This window comes from Gavialis gangeticus, unplaced genomic scaffold (genome assembly GCF_001723915.1).
Source record: "Gavialis gangeticus isolate Ggan-Ray unplaced genomic scaffold, GavGan_comp1, whole genome shotgun sequence".
NCBI lineage: Eukaryota > Metazoa > Chordata > Crocodylia > Gavialidae > Gavialis > Gavialis gangeticus.
The window spans coordinates 19,447,152-19,462,353 of record NW_017729006.1 but is presented as its reverse complement, the minus strand read 5'-3'; the positions used below and the strand labels follow the sequence as shown (position 1 = coordinate 19,462,353).

The window sequence follows — 15,202 nt, the reverse complement described above, 5'->3', positions numbered from 1 at the left end:
CATGGTGCAGTAGTATAGGAGTGGATATGGAGCTTTTGGCCCATCCCCGGGCATGCCCACAAATCGGGTCCCTCCTGACTCAGGAAGCACCAGTCACCCCTGAAACCCAACATTGTAAATGCACTTTTCCTACTTTTTATTTAAAAAAAAAACAATAATCGAAATGAACAGAAGCCCATGATCCCTGGCCTTTTTTACAAATCAGTCCTTATATCACCAAAACAGAAATAATTTTATATTTTTCTGTGGTGGTTTGTTTATTTATTGGGAAGGGATTTTTGGTGATATTGTTTCTTTCCCAGATCTGAGAAAAGGTATGTTGTGCCTAAAGGTTATCCATCATCTTTCCCAACTATACAGTTGGTCCAATAAAAGATATTACCAAAAAATCTTTATCTAGTTCCTGGACCATTTTGCCTACAGCACTTCCTCCCTGCTATTTGCTAGTTGTGTATCTCATTGCTTAGGCAGTTAAAATAATTACTTTATTTTTATTTTGGCAGTCAATTTCATTTTCTCTTCTTACGAACTTCTGTAACATTAGATATTGTTTCTCATCTGAATGCCTAAATACTTCAATGTCTACAAAAATGTTCACCCTTGTTTAGGAAAAGGCTTGTTCATTTTAAGCACGAGCTTAAATTCTGTGATCTTCTACTGGACATTAAATTTAAGCACATCAAATATCTCACTGAATCAGAACCTGTGAGTTTGTTTATTTAAAAATAAATATCTACTCAGTTTATGGGCTCTTGAAATGTTGATTATCTTTTATTTTCCCAGTCATCTGTACAGCACCCAGCACAATGGACTGTCATCCCTGGGTGGAACAGCCATAGCCCTTCCCAGTATAAATGCCAAGCATAAAAACATGTTTTTCCAATTAAATATACTTTTTAAGATTCCTTGGAAATCTTTCTACTCATTTTAAGTCTTGTACAAGCTTGTATTTATGAATCCTACATATTGAGGCAAGTTTGATCTGCCAATGTCGTCTTAATGACCATTTGTCTGTTAGGGACAGGTGTCTTTTATTTGAAGTGGGTATATTTTATAGTGAACAGTACACAAACCTCTTAATTTGCATTCTCATAAATTACATTACTGCATACAAGAAAGGCAGTCAGTGGAGATGTAAATTGAGGAGTGAGTGGGTGAGAGACAGGCTGGGGGAGAGTAAGTAGCTCCCCCCAGTAGTAAAGTATAGTGAAGTAGCAATGAAAGTAGCTGGTAAATAGTGGAGAGGTTCCTGGGGAATCAGATGTTAGGCAGGTTATAATGTGTTATAAATCCAGTGTCTATATGTAGTCCATGATCTTTTGTATCCAGGAGGTTGATGAATTGAAGTTCATAGGCTTGTCTTTGAAAAGTGTTTTGTAAATTCCCTTTTAGGATTAGAACTTAGAGACTGGAGAGTGGTATTTCTGTGAGAAATGTTGCCCCTACAGGTAATTGTGTATTCTTGTCTTTAATAGACTTCTGGTGTGCATTTATTCTGGTGCACAGTTGTTGTTTGGTGTCTCCTGAGTATTTTCCATCAGGGCATTTGGTGCACTGGATGACATATATTACATTTCTGAAGGTGCAGCTGTAAGATCCAGGAAGGCTGATGGTTCTTTGTGGGGTGTAGTAATTGTGGAGGTGATGCAGATATGTTAGCAGGTTTTACATTTCTTGTCATGGCATGGTCTGGATCCATTCAGTGTGTTTTGGGTCATGGGAAGTTTGCTTCTAGTAATGAGGTTAGCAAGCATCAGTGCTTGTTTGAAGCCTAGGATGCGTGGTTCTAGGAAGATCTCTTTAAGAACTGGGTCTTCTTCTAGTATGGGTTGCAATTGTTTGAGGATTTTCCGTATAGGTTCAAGGGAGGGGTGATATGTCATAACCAGTGGTGTGCAATTCATGGAGGTTGTCCTTCTGTACCGCAGCAGTTCTTCACGTGGTATCCGGATGGCTCATTCAAACATGCAATCTATTTCTCTAGAGAAGTTTTCTTATTGACTGAAAGCCTTTTTGAGATTTGTGAGGTGGCAATCCTGGGTGTTCTTCTCAGTGAAAATTTGGTGGTATCTGAGGGCTTGGCTGTATATTACAGCTTTCTTGGTGTTTAGGGTGATTGCTGGTTCTTCACAGATATGTATGTTGGTCTGTGGGTTTCCTGTATAACATGGTCTGTATTTTACCATTCTGGATACTGATCATCGCATCTAAGAAGGAGATGTTGGTGCTGGAGTATTCAAGAGATGGAGGGGTGATAATTGTTGAATTTCTGGTGGAACACAATCAGAGATTGCAGGTTTTCAGTCCAAATAATGAAGATGTCATTGATATATCTTAGTATAATAAGGGTTTGGTGGTTCAGTCATTGAGGAATTTTTCTTCCAGGTGGCTTATAAAAAGGTTGGCATATTGTGGGGCCATTTTGGTGCCCATGGTCTGGAGGAAGTATTGGTTACTAAAAGTGAAGTTGTTGTGTGTGAGGATGAAGTATATAGGGTCAGTAATATATTTGTGTCTGTACTGTTTGTCATCTTGTTCTTGTAGGTATGTAAGGTAGGCTTGGATGCCATCCTGGTGTGGGATATTGATATATAAGTTGGTAACATCCATAGTGGCTAAGAGGGTGTTGCTGGGAAGGTGGGCTATGTTTTTAAGTTTTCATAGAAAGTCTGTAGTGTCTTGGACAGCACTTGCTCTTTGGGTGACAAGCAGTTTTATGATTGATTCAATGAAGCCTGATGTTTCCTCAGTTAGGGTTCCATGGTTGGATATGATAGGGGTGCCAGGGTTTATGACACATTTATGACACGTTATAACCTGCCTAACGTCTGACTCCTCAGGTACCTCTCTACTAATTACCAGCTACTTTCATTCCCCTTTTCTTCTTCCCCCTCCAGCCTGTCTCTCACCACTCACTCCTCAATTTACATATCACTGACTTCCTTCCTTGCATGCATACCAGCCTCTGGCTTCTTTTCTATTTGTTCCATCTGGGAAGAGCACACACCAACTGCAGATGCTTCCTCAGCCTTATGAAGGTTATCTATACCCAAAAGCTTGCTAAGAAGAATTTTTCCAACTATTTGAGTTGGTCTAATAAAATATAACTATACTTCTATATTCATATTGAAAGAAGTATAGCCATGTAGTTAAGCTGATAGATCCCCATGTATAGACAAGCATTTGAGATCTATTTTGATTGTTAAGTTTTTCACATGGAAAAATTCTTGGCTTTTGGTACATCGTGACTTCCATTTCCATGTTAATAGTTTAGACAGTCTTCTTTTTGCCAAAATCTTTGACTAACTGAATATATACCATGTGGTAGAAATTGAGGTGTCTCTGGAATGAAGAATGACACCCAACATACTGAATGAAAATGAAGGGTGCTGAAGCAAACACTTATGCTTCCAAAAAAGAGCCATGAAAAATGTTTTTTGTTCCTACTGAACAGACAAAGTCTAGGTTTTAACTTCTTGATCTAATAAAGCATTCAAGGATATGCTTTAATTTAAGTGGTTTGCTGGGCTGTGGCTTAAGAAATTCACAAATAGTGCTGGTTTTATGTATGCAGGAAGAGCTAATTTTATTTCCACCTGACTGTCCCTGGGACTGAACCTGAGTTTTCAGGAAATGTAGTTATTTGAAATCTGTAAAAATAAACTATTTTCAAAAGCAGGCATTTTTGGTTTCTTTCAATTTTGGATGTCCAACCTGAGTCACATTTGGGGTTTGCCAATGCTTGCGACTTCCATTCACTTCCATTCAAACTGGCATTATGATTGCTAAGCATCTTTGAAAATCAGGTCCAATCCATCTTTATTAAGACATCCAAAACCCGTGATCTTCTTGAAAATTGAGCCCAATGCCTTCCCATCTGGAATTTTAAAGATTCCCTGTACAAAAGATCTACATTCTTGATAAATATAGATGCAAGCACACTCTGAATAAGTAGAGGGCAGTATAACAAAAGAAAAACTGCAGAAGTTAAGGAGATATAGACATACCACAGAAAAAAAAAGTTAATGTCCTCTTGAGCTAATTTCACCAGTGGCTGAAATAACTTGAGAATGGTAATGTAATAAAGATATTAACCCTTTTGAAACTAGAGCCACCCATAGTAGTTGGTGCAGAGTTTATTGTTGGCAGAAGCAGAAATCTGATTTTAAAGAATTCTATGCAAATCCAGAAGCTGTAAATGCAAAAGAATCTTTTTCGTAAAGATTACTACAAAAGTAGCCTTCCTTGGAGCCATTTTGTTTTGTTAGATTCAGGTCAACGCTTCATGTTTATTTCATCATACAAACACAATGTATCAACCATGTTAAATTGGAATTTAACCATGTTAAAGTACTTGTATCTTTAATGAGCTATATTAACCAGCAGGTCGAAATAAATAGTCTTTATTTCCTATGTTTTAGTTATACATATCAAATATAATCTTCCTTTTATTTTCTGTTTATTTGTATCCTATCTCTTACCTTCATTTCATAGTTTTCTGCATTTTAACCACTTCAGCAATTAACATATTTTCTGCTTCTCTATTTAACTTCTGTCCCTATCTAGGAAAAATCAAAGGCTTTTGATCTCCATTTAAAACTGCAGTTTTTATCCTCAGTATTACAGCAGGTGAGAGTGCTTTGTTTTGTCCATGTTTCTCTTATTCAGTGAAAGATACTCTAAAAACTATGTTGAAGGTTTTCATATTGACAAACTAAACTGGTTTTCTTTACAAGTCAGAATATTTTTTCTGACGGCCAGCTTTGAAGTGCAAAGAGAACTGAAAAACCAGGTTCCTTTGTTCACAGAGCTTCACAAAGAGAAAAGATTACGAAATAAGAAATTAGCAGTGTATGATGCTGCATGAAATAGAAATGTAGCCAGCTTGCCCTTTCTTAGCTGAATTAGTGGTAAGAAATTGTTTTTATCAGTAAAATAATCAGAGAAAAGGACAGATATGCAGAATAGGAAGTTCTCCCTCATAAAAATCACATACTTATGTTTTTATTTTCACGATAAAAAAACTTTAAAATTGAGAAAAAATTAACAAAAACTAACAAAGATGATGTGAAAGAGATTAGCTACAAGAGTTTGACTATCATGAATCTCACCACACTTTAAATATTTCTCACAATGTATGCTGTTTAGCCTTTTTTCCCCTTCTTTTACATGAAGGAAGTATATACCTAGGTGGGAATCATAATGAAATGAATCAGAAAGGCATGTCTCCACCTTCCACCTCACCCTTTATAATTTGTGCATGGTGCAGATTTGGTTTTGAATCTGGACTAATTAACTCTTGGCTTTCTGGAATCAGATAGTACAATGTTTCCACTTGTCCAACTGTGCACCGTTATGTGGCACTTGTGATATACTCTATGAAAGTTGCTATTCTAAAGGGATTCATGTATAATATACATCTAAACTGATACATTTGATTTTGTTCCTCCTACCAGACATAAAACAGGGGACCAGATTTTTGTAAGAAAGTTTTTCCCCTTATTCAACCAGATGAACACTTGTCTTGTGCTTTTTTGTCCTGTTTTTATACTTCTCTTGTGTCATTTGCATTCTGCTCTGTTAATAATATTTCACATCTTTTCTTTTTATTTGTTCAGTGTTTGTAAAGCTATGTCTATTTTGGATATATTTGTCATATATCTTGTATTTTGTGAAATATTTACCTTTGCTGTTTGGAGCAGAATATTTCATTAAGTAGAAAATGAATTTCCCTTCCTATTTCGTGCAAGGTTTATTACCAAAAGCCAAAAGTCAGAAGTAGATCCATCTTTTAGGCATGCAAGTGGACTTAGGCATGTAATATATGGAATAACATCTGGACCAAATTGTTGCAACTAATTAATAGTAACTTCAAGTCCCCAAAGTATCAGTCATCACAACTCAAAAGAAAAAAACTAAAGTTTCTCTGTCTTTATTGCCTAGTGGAGAATGTCAGTCTGTTTTCTGCTAAATAGCTTTCATTGGAAAAAAATCCTGATGGTAAGCCACAGTTAAAATTTTCAAACTTGCCCAGTAGTACATCTTTTCAGTGACACAGGTAGCAAGTGTGTCAGACCTGCACTCTTCTCTACACCTTGCCTTATCATTGAATATTGAGTCAAACCCAAAACTGCTTTCCCTTTTTTCATGGTGCGAAATGGTCTGGATCCCTTTTCACACCAAGAATGGCTGAAGCTCCAACCTGAGAGCTGTGGTTAGCAACTCTGTTGCCCATGAATAGTGGCTGGATCCAGATATGCAGGCACATGTGGTTTGTGGCACCGTAAACCTCTTTGTGGCACCACAAACTGCATGTGTTGCGTGTTAAACCATGCATAGCACTGCTGCTTTGTAGCGCTGGGGCAAAATTTGCTACCAGGATTTCCCGGTAGTGAAAAAAACACCCAGAAGAAAAAGGTGACACGAAGCATGCCAAAGTAGCATTCTCTGGGGCAAATGTGGAGATAGGGCCTGCCTGCTCCCCTGTCTCCATGTGCCGCTCCCCAGCTGGTGGGAGCACAGGGTGCCAGCTAGCCCCGTGCTAACACACCCTGTGCCCCAGCCAGGCCTCCCTGCAGGACATGTAGCAGTGGGACATGTCCCACTGCAAAGCACACAAGCAGGGGCATTCACTCTGGTACAAAGTAGTGACACAAAAATGTGCTGCTATTATTTGTGCTGCTGGAAATGCACGCCCCTGCTCATGTGGACACAGCCAATGGTGTTATCCACTGCAAAGTTGAGACCTGTCTGTGTAAGAAATGGGTTCTTCTGGGGGAGCCTGTGAAAGTTGTAGCATAAACTCCTATATGATCTCTGTGTAAGAGGCCGAGGATTATGAAGGATATGGGTCATCAGTAATGTAACTTTCTCCCTCTTCTTTCTGTAATGTTTTTGTGAAGGGTTGATATGATTTGTATTGCAAATCATTGATGGTGATGTTGGTTGAAGGGGGTGGTCTGTAGTAAAGCTTAAACTTTCTTCTGACAATGTAACATAGTAGTAGAGGGAGAACATGCTAGCAGGCATCAAAACTGTAGAGAAAACAAAGGACAAAGACTAGTGCCACTTAAGGGCATTGATCATAATGTAGATACATTCAGAAAAAGAAAATAGGATATAGAGCTGAGGTGTTCAACTGGAATATAAGCAAACACTTGAACGCTTGCTGGCTCATAGCAGTTTACACACTGGGCCAGTTTCAGGTTGGTCAAAATAATACTTTTGTGATGACTGCGGCTTTGTTTCCATTATTTATTAGCTTTCATGTAGGAAGGAAATGCTTCAGGACAGTTTCTTAGTGGTACTTCCAATAGGAAAGGTTAAGGCAAATCTTTTAGAAAAAAGGGAAAACACCACACTGGAGAAAGGAGACAGTTCAAACTTAGGAACAACAACGGACCCTGCTGAAAAAATATATATTTTATTATATATTAAATTATATATTTAATATATAGAGAGCTTATATTGTATCTGTTGCTGTAGATTGAAAGGGCAACAAAATATGATTTTGTTGTATTCATATACTATGCTTATTTTAGTATTTTTTTAGTGTTAGAACTCTTCCCCAGTGCCCATCAGAGCTCTGAGTGCCAACGTTGTAAATTAAAAACACAACTAAGAGTAGTTGCACAGTGTGCTCCATGAATATGGACATTAATTACAGCAAAAGAACATATTTTTTCTATTTTTCAGTTAAGTATTAAGTGATCCTGAGCTCAGTGGAGGATCAGAATCTAATCTCAGATACAGGTATTTAAATTTAGAATAATTCTACTGACTGCAGTTAAAATCAGTAGAGTGAAATCTATATTTTATATTGGTATAACCAAGATCAGAATCTGTCCAGTGTTTCCAAAGAATGGTTGTATTTACTTATTCTGTTCTAGTTCTTTGTAATCCAAATTGCCTGTGTCTGTCAAATCCTTATTAGTTATTTGACTATGTGACAGGGCTGATGTATGAGAGACTTTGTCCTGTTGTGATGGCTGTCTTTTTGAATCACCTGTAGGAATTAATGATGGCCCTTCCTTCAGTGGGAAAATGAATGAGACACGTAACAAATGTCAGCCAAGATGGCATTTTATCAGTTTGCAATGTCTACCTACAAACACTATTTTGCTGCATATGTGTCTATGAATTTTAGCTGATTTTTTAAATGTAGTATAGCTTCTATTTAATTCTTTTTGAAAGAATTCAATCACATAGTTACTTTTACCATAGTCAGTATTGTTCTATACATTGAAGACTAAAGTCCAGATTCTCAGGTGCCATAAATCAATGTAGCTCCCATGAGGGTTGAGCCCAGTCTGCCCAGGGAATACTGCATGTTGTCTCTCTCTCTAAAACCCTGTAGTTTAAAGGTCTGAACCAAACCCCACTGAAGTTCAGAGAAAGATACTTCCTTATGCTTTATCAGCTAAGTTTGGATCCTACAGAAGCTTTAAGCATGTAATTTAATGGATTTCATGTCCACTGATTTTCTTGAGACAACACAAATGTTTGCAGGTTCAGGTATTTAACCAAACCCTGATCCCATCAGCCTCTTTATTTCTATATGTAAATGAAATGTATTGTGTGTCCAAGGCAATACAGTTGTAAAGGGGTGCATCTACATGTGCAATTAACGCATATTTTGATAAGGCAGTTTAGGCCTACATCGGGAAGGATTATCTCTGATCTGCACTACCCAAATCCTGGTCCATTTAGTTGTGGCCAGTCCTCACAGATGTGCCGCCTAAGTTGAATTCCTCCAATATCCCAGGATCTCCTACACCCCTGCCTGTAGAGCAAGGATAAAAGCATGTCTTGGCTCACCAGCCTTCAAGTGGCAACTCACAGCTACAGCACCTAACCCTGCCTCTGCTCAGCAGAGGCAAGGCACAGCTGTGCAAGTGAGGAACAGTCAGAGAAGGTTTCTAAACTAAGGGTGCGACTGCTCCAAACTCCAAGGTAGCACTAACACCAATCAACATTTTTGCAGCTTACAGCATAAGGTGTAACAAGGCCCCAAATGACTTGCACTGATAACAGCCTCGTTCTATGAGCAGTGAAATCATTTTTTGTAATGGTGCATAACTCCATCAAAAACCATCGTATTATTGAAGTGTTGACTGAAATAAGTCTTTGCCTTCTCTGCTTGCTCTTGCTTTGACTCCCCCTGACATGTAAAGAGGATGTTAGAGTGCCATACTACATTCCCCAGGACGGATAGGTATTCATAGAGGTGGGTCCTTGAATCCCTGGCTGTGCATCTCTGGATCTTGGGTATGCTAAATATGCAGATGGGTAAGGGTTGCTGGTATCTGACTGGCCTCTCATTAATACAAGAGTTAGGGGTGCACTCCATTCTTTTAAGCTATGGTCCTGAACAGCCATAAGGTGCCTTTCAGAGGTCCCCATCATGCTAAGCTTCCTTCTAATTGTCATCTCATGCAACTGCCAAGAGGAAGCTCCAGAAGTGCTTTTTTTCAAGTAAAATAGCAAAAGTTAGTTAAGGAACAAGGAATAAAATTTCATGATGGCATTTGCCAGAAAAAAAATCCATGGGTATATTCCTTCCAGGATCTGTAAATGGAAATTTTGAAACCCTTAGATTGATTTTATAACAGCTCAGGTAAGTAAAGAAAATATGCAAAAATATAATTGAGCAGAAATTGTTCTCAGTTGGAGACTAAGAGCTCTCAGAGGAGCCAAAACTCATTAAAAATGCTGTTCTGATGCCTCTGTTTGGCCATTATTAGGCTTCACTCATTTTTCTGCCATGCACAGACCAGGGGAAGCTGAGTTGCAAATCCCCTCAGTGGGAAATTTCTAGGAATGTGGGTTTTCTAAGGGTTTGGGAAATCTAATAATTCAGAAATATTTTAATTTAAAGAGAATTCCATTTTTGTTCGAGTGCATTCCTTTCATTTTTTCAACCCAGATATTGCAGCAGCCTTGTTGTATTACATGAGTAATGACCTTCTAAAGAAAAACGGGGAGTCATAGGATCTCAATTGCTGTGTTCTCAAAATGTGTTCTTCTAAATATTCAGAATCACTGAGAAGCCAATATCATGTTTTCATCGTAAGGCAGGCTTTCTCCTTGCTCTGGAAAGTTTTAAAAAGAACTCCACTTGCCATTAAGAACTTTCCTAGGAGGCCTAGAAAATCCTAATACCTCTTTCCTTGAATTCTTTTCTTGTTGCTCAGTAAGGTACCAAACAGATAAAGAAGTGTTTTACTTTAAATTTCATTTTTTATGGCTTGTCTACACAGGGAAATGTACCGGAATACCTATTGTGAAATCATCTATTCCAGGATGTGGCAGCATTTTGAGCAGAATGCTAAAAGCACTCCAGCCCTGACTTGGAAGATGGTGGTATGCCAGGGTGGGCAACGGGGGAGCCACAAGGGGCATGCTACTTGTTGTGACAGTGCAGCCCCAGCCCCTTCCCTGCCATCAATCTGGAGGCTGGCACTCATGCATCCACAGCCAGCAACAAGCCAGGCCAGGTCTCCACAGACCCTAGTGCAGCAGGTTGCAGCCTTCCTGCTGCCTGCTGCTGGCAGGGGCCTGCCCAGAGCCTGGCCTGGCTGTGTGTTGGGGGTTGCTGACCCCTGATCTATTCCATAATAGCTATTTTGGGATACATCTTAGTGTAGGCAGTAAAGTGTAACTTTTTTTTTCCCCAATTCAACACAATCCTCTTTAGAAACTCTTTAATAGTAGTTAAGTGTGGCAGATTTCAAGACAAATAAACACTGAATTCAGGCTACAAGTTCTTGAAACTTAGAACATATACCAGTATTGTATACTTTGAAGAAAATGCAGCATATCTGTCCAGTATACTTTTTGTTAATTAATAGGATAGAACAAGAAAAGGTGCTTGTGAAGGCAAATGATAAAAAGAGAGTAACATTGATTTCTGCCTTCCTCCTATAATGTTATTGATCTGTTTTTACCTAATTGGCACTTTCACAAATAAATGGAAAACAGTAGGATTTTAAGATTAGTTCTGGTAACTCTTTATGTTTCAAGTAGTTCTGCCTCATAACAGATCCTGTTTGTTAATGACCATCTCTCTGCCTCCCTGACAAACTAACGACTTAAGTGCCTTCAACATCCTTTCTTTGCTTTTGTTCTCATTCTCTTTAATCTCATGCTTCTAATTTGCCTTGTAATTTAGCTGAATAACAATGCTGCAGATGCCTTAATGCATTGGTAGAAGCAGTAATGAATGCGTACATGATTTGAGAAAAACAATTTTTCAATAAACATCTCATCTAGCATATAGGTAAGGTGGAGCTACTTAGAAGGAAGAAAGTGACTAAAAGGTAATAGTAAATGTGTGAAACAGGAAAAAATTACTTTTGCCATTTCCTACAGAATGTGACCAGGTGACACACTATTTATTGTGGTTAGCTTTTAGTAAAGGACAGCAATGCATACATGGTAATCAGAATGCTTAAAGGAAGTCAAAGGAGCAACTATAAATCCTTCTTAGGTCTCTATCATTTGGACATTTTGCAACAGGGTCTGTTTGCACGTGAATAGTCCCAGAATTCACATGCACAAGTGTTTGCAGGATTGAGGATTCAGAATTGCATTTAAAGCCATCTTTCAAGGATTTACTCCTATGAGTACTTAGGTGGAAGTTGTAGCACATCTTTGCATGTGAAATACAAGGAAGCATTTACTTCAGCTTCAATGGACTTGGATCAAGCCTTACACATCTAAAAGTTCAGAGCCCTAGTTAAGCATCCTGACTCCTAGGTCCTGATCATCCTGTTATCCTGGTGTAGATTTGTGGCAGTCAGAGGAGTTACACTGATCCAAAACCAATTTGACAATCCTCAAAGTAAGACTTCTGCAATGTATCCACAAAGCTGAGATAGTAGAACAGAGGTGATACGCAATTTTTCTTGCTATTTAAAACTGATTTATACTTATGGAACATAAAAAGCAGACAAACCAAAAGTTAAACATGCTGGTCTTGATTTTTAAAGCATCTCTGCCTTTCTTTCTGGTCTGATAAATTACTGATGACAACTCCTCAGAAAGTATTGTTTTCCTGGTTCAAATAAGAACGTCCCTGTGATCACAGGAGAGAGAGACTTCCATGTTCTTATTTGAGTTAATAAATAAATTAGTCCATGATTATTTACAGGGGAGGAACTATATTTTAAATCACTGGATTTAAATTTGTTGCCAAATACATGATGTATGGCTCACTTTTGAAGGAGTTTGGAGAATGTGTGTGTGTGAGAGAGTGTGTGTGAATAAGGAAGGGTACATTCCAATACCATCTAATTTCATAACATTACTATTTTGTTCATTATAACCAGCTAGATAGGGTTTTAGAAGGCATGTTTAAAACTAAGCTGCAAACGAGGCAATATTAAAATAATCCATGTCTGTGTTAACCTAACACTATTGTTTGTCCCTATCTATTCTTGTAACAAAACAGAAATACTCTGCTGTGTCTCTCTGCAACATATCTACGGAGGTCCTAAAAGTCATTAATGCCACAGAGGAACTGATAGCAGAATCCACAGGCCCTGGTGATCTGCCAGCAGACACTCATGACAGAGGGAAAGAGGTGTTTCCATTAGGTACAGACCCTGTCAAACTTGATGAGCAGCTCACCACATTGGAAGAAAATGTAAGACCATGATATCAATCTACATAAATGTAAAAATATATCTATATATCTGTATCTATATCTAGATAAAAATGTAAATATATATATATATATATATACACGCACACACATATTTATATAGATGTATGTATGTATGCATGTAAATCTCTATAAATGTAAATATGTCTTCAGGATGGAAGGGAGATGTTGGGACTTCAGGGACATGGTTTTGGGTTTTAGCTTTAATTATGCATTGCTTTTTTCTGAAACTGGCTACCAAGGCAGTGGCAGCTCTTCTTTGAAATACATAAAATGTAGGTGATAAGAAAAACCCTGCACAGATTCTGGGCTGGTTTTATACATTGTTATCAAACTTTTTAACTCCAAATAAGTCTTAATCCCTATAGTCACTGCTTGTGCACCAGCACTGTGCCTTGGTTTTTTGAGAAGTACAGTCAATCCTGTAAATTCACATTCTTGCATGGCCTCATGGGCCATTAGGTGTGAGAAGATAGAGTAAACAAAGCACCGTTTTAGGCAGGCAAGGAGTTAAGCATAGGTCTGACTTCCATCCACACCTTACCAACAGAGCTGACAAGCGCCTGGAGTAATGGAAGTGCATAGCTGTGCCAACCCTGCCACTAAAGCTGGAGGTGAGGGAGTGGAGCAAGGCACTGCCCCCTTACAAGGCGCAGATTAGCAAACCTATGAAATGTTCCCTCTCATAATAATCAAATTCTTCTGCCATTTTTGATGAGAAAGTGTCACCCACTGCCACCCAAAGGAAAAATTTGACCCCCAAATATTTTGTAAATCTTCCTTAAGTAGGAGTTCTAGTGCATCCTTCATACAGTAATCATCCACTCAGGCCTCCCAATCTTCTCCTACATCTTGCAACATTTAGCTAACTATATTTTAAACTATATTCCCTGTCTCAGTGGCTTTTTCAAAATCTGGCTGGACTACAAAATGTTCAATTATAACATCCTGAGCAATGCAAGAAAGTGGACACCTGTTGTCTGCAGCAGAAATTACTTTCAAATGAAAAACAAGAATTGTTTTAAAGTGCCCAAGAGCATGGCCATTTTGGTTTTAAATCAGAATTCTTTTATTTTATTCCTCCCTTTATGTTTTGAGTTCTCCAGCAAAGATGTTTAAGTAAGATCATTTAATTGCACAAAGCCATTTTTTAAAATGTTAGCTTTTGAGCTGAAATTGTTGTTTTGGAGATTCAGTTAATGAGACAAAATACATTGGTATGAACAGACATGAATGCAGGTTTATACTTGCAAGCCATTTAAGATGTCTTGTTTATTTGACTTTAATTATATAGCAAAAAAATGACTGATATAAAGGAAGAAAATGTTCTGCTGCAAATCATTAGGGAACGATAAAGTTTGATCTAGTCATAATCTACTTTTGTGTTCTAAAACACAAAAAAGCCCAAAATTGTCCTCGAGTGTCATAGCAAAGGATGGTGGGACTTAGGAAAAGACATTACATATGAGCCTTTTGTGCGTAGGTCCAGCTGTTGCTACTTGATTGGGGAACTTGTCTGTGGTGAGAGGGAGTGTGGTTTCTCCTGGAGGATTTTCCCACAGCCTTGTCTTCCACTTGCCTACAGAGTCCTCACCTGTGTGGCTGTGAGGCCAATTGCATTGTTTGTCCTTGCATTTTTGTAATGTTTTCCTCACTGGAGGATACAATACTGAAATGTAGGGGAGGAAGAAACAGCCACCACCTTCAATTTATTTCGACAGTACCAGAGTAGTCATTGCTGAGGTGGTATGCTCGTTATTTCTGAAATAGGCAGGAGCTGCAGTGTGAAGCCTACACAAACCTTTTCTCCAAAGCAGCAGAGCTCATTGCTTGATGATTACAGACCCAAAGGACTTGTTCCTTCGAAGTTTTCTGTCTTGGCTGTGGGCCAAAATCATTGGCTCCAGTTCAGACCTGGTGTGAAATCATCAGAGTTGCAGCTGCTTGCACCAGGTCTGAATTTGGCCCTACACATCATCCCATCAGGAGGCCAGCTCCTGACTCAAGGTTGTTTTGACCTCAGATGAGACTTCTGAAAACTTCTAATGTTCTGCAAGTCTTGTGCATGTGCTTTTCTAACCTGGGAAAAATTGCAGTGCATAACAGCACTGCCTCTCTGAATTATCCAGACCATTGATCTCTTAGGTCTGGATAATTCAGACTGGTGATGTATTTCAGGTTGGTTGGCTGACAGCCAACAGGTGCTGGCCTCCATTGGACCAGGTAAATGAGGTCAGTACCTGTTGGCTGTCAGCCAGCCGGTTTGAAATGCATCACTAATTGCTGGGCAGACTGGCAGTTCCTAGTTCCCCAGGGAGCCCAAGCCCCTCACCCAGGTATGTGATGCCAGTCACACAGGCAGAGGGAGCAGCCCCGCCCCCCACCCCCAGGAATGTATCCAGCTCAGGTTACTTAAAGAGATAGGGCAAGGTGTGTACCTTCTGTAGGTCCCATCTTAACCGAATTGTCACAGAGCAGAGTTTTTGGGGAGAAACAGAGGTGGCCTTCTGCCACACTTCCCCCCCCCCCCAAAAAAAA

At 38.9% G+C, this 15,202-nt stretch overlaps 1 protein-coding gene across 1 annotated transcript in view; it reads left to right on the top strand.

Moving 5' to 3' along the window:
* The window catches only part of MYRIP (myosin VIIA and Rab interacting protein), a 278,869-nt gene that overhangs the window by 249,787 nt on the left and 13,880 nt on the right, over nt 1-15,202 (top strand). The window contains exon 10 of the mRNA XM_019508912.1: nt 12,452-12,646. Within this exon, the coding sequence (XP_019364457.1) occupies nt 12,452-12,646 (195 nt within the window). The remainder of the gene's footprint in view (nt 1-12,451; nt 12,647-15,202) is intronic.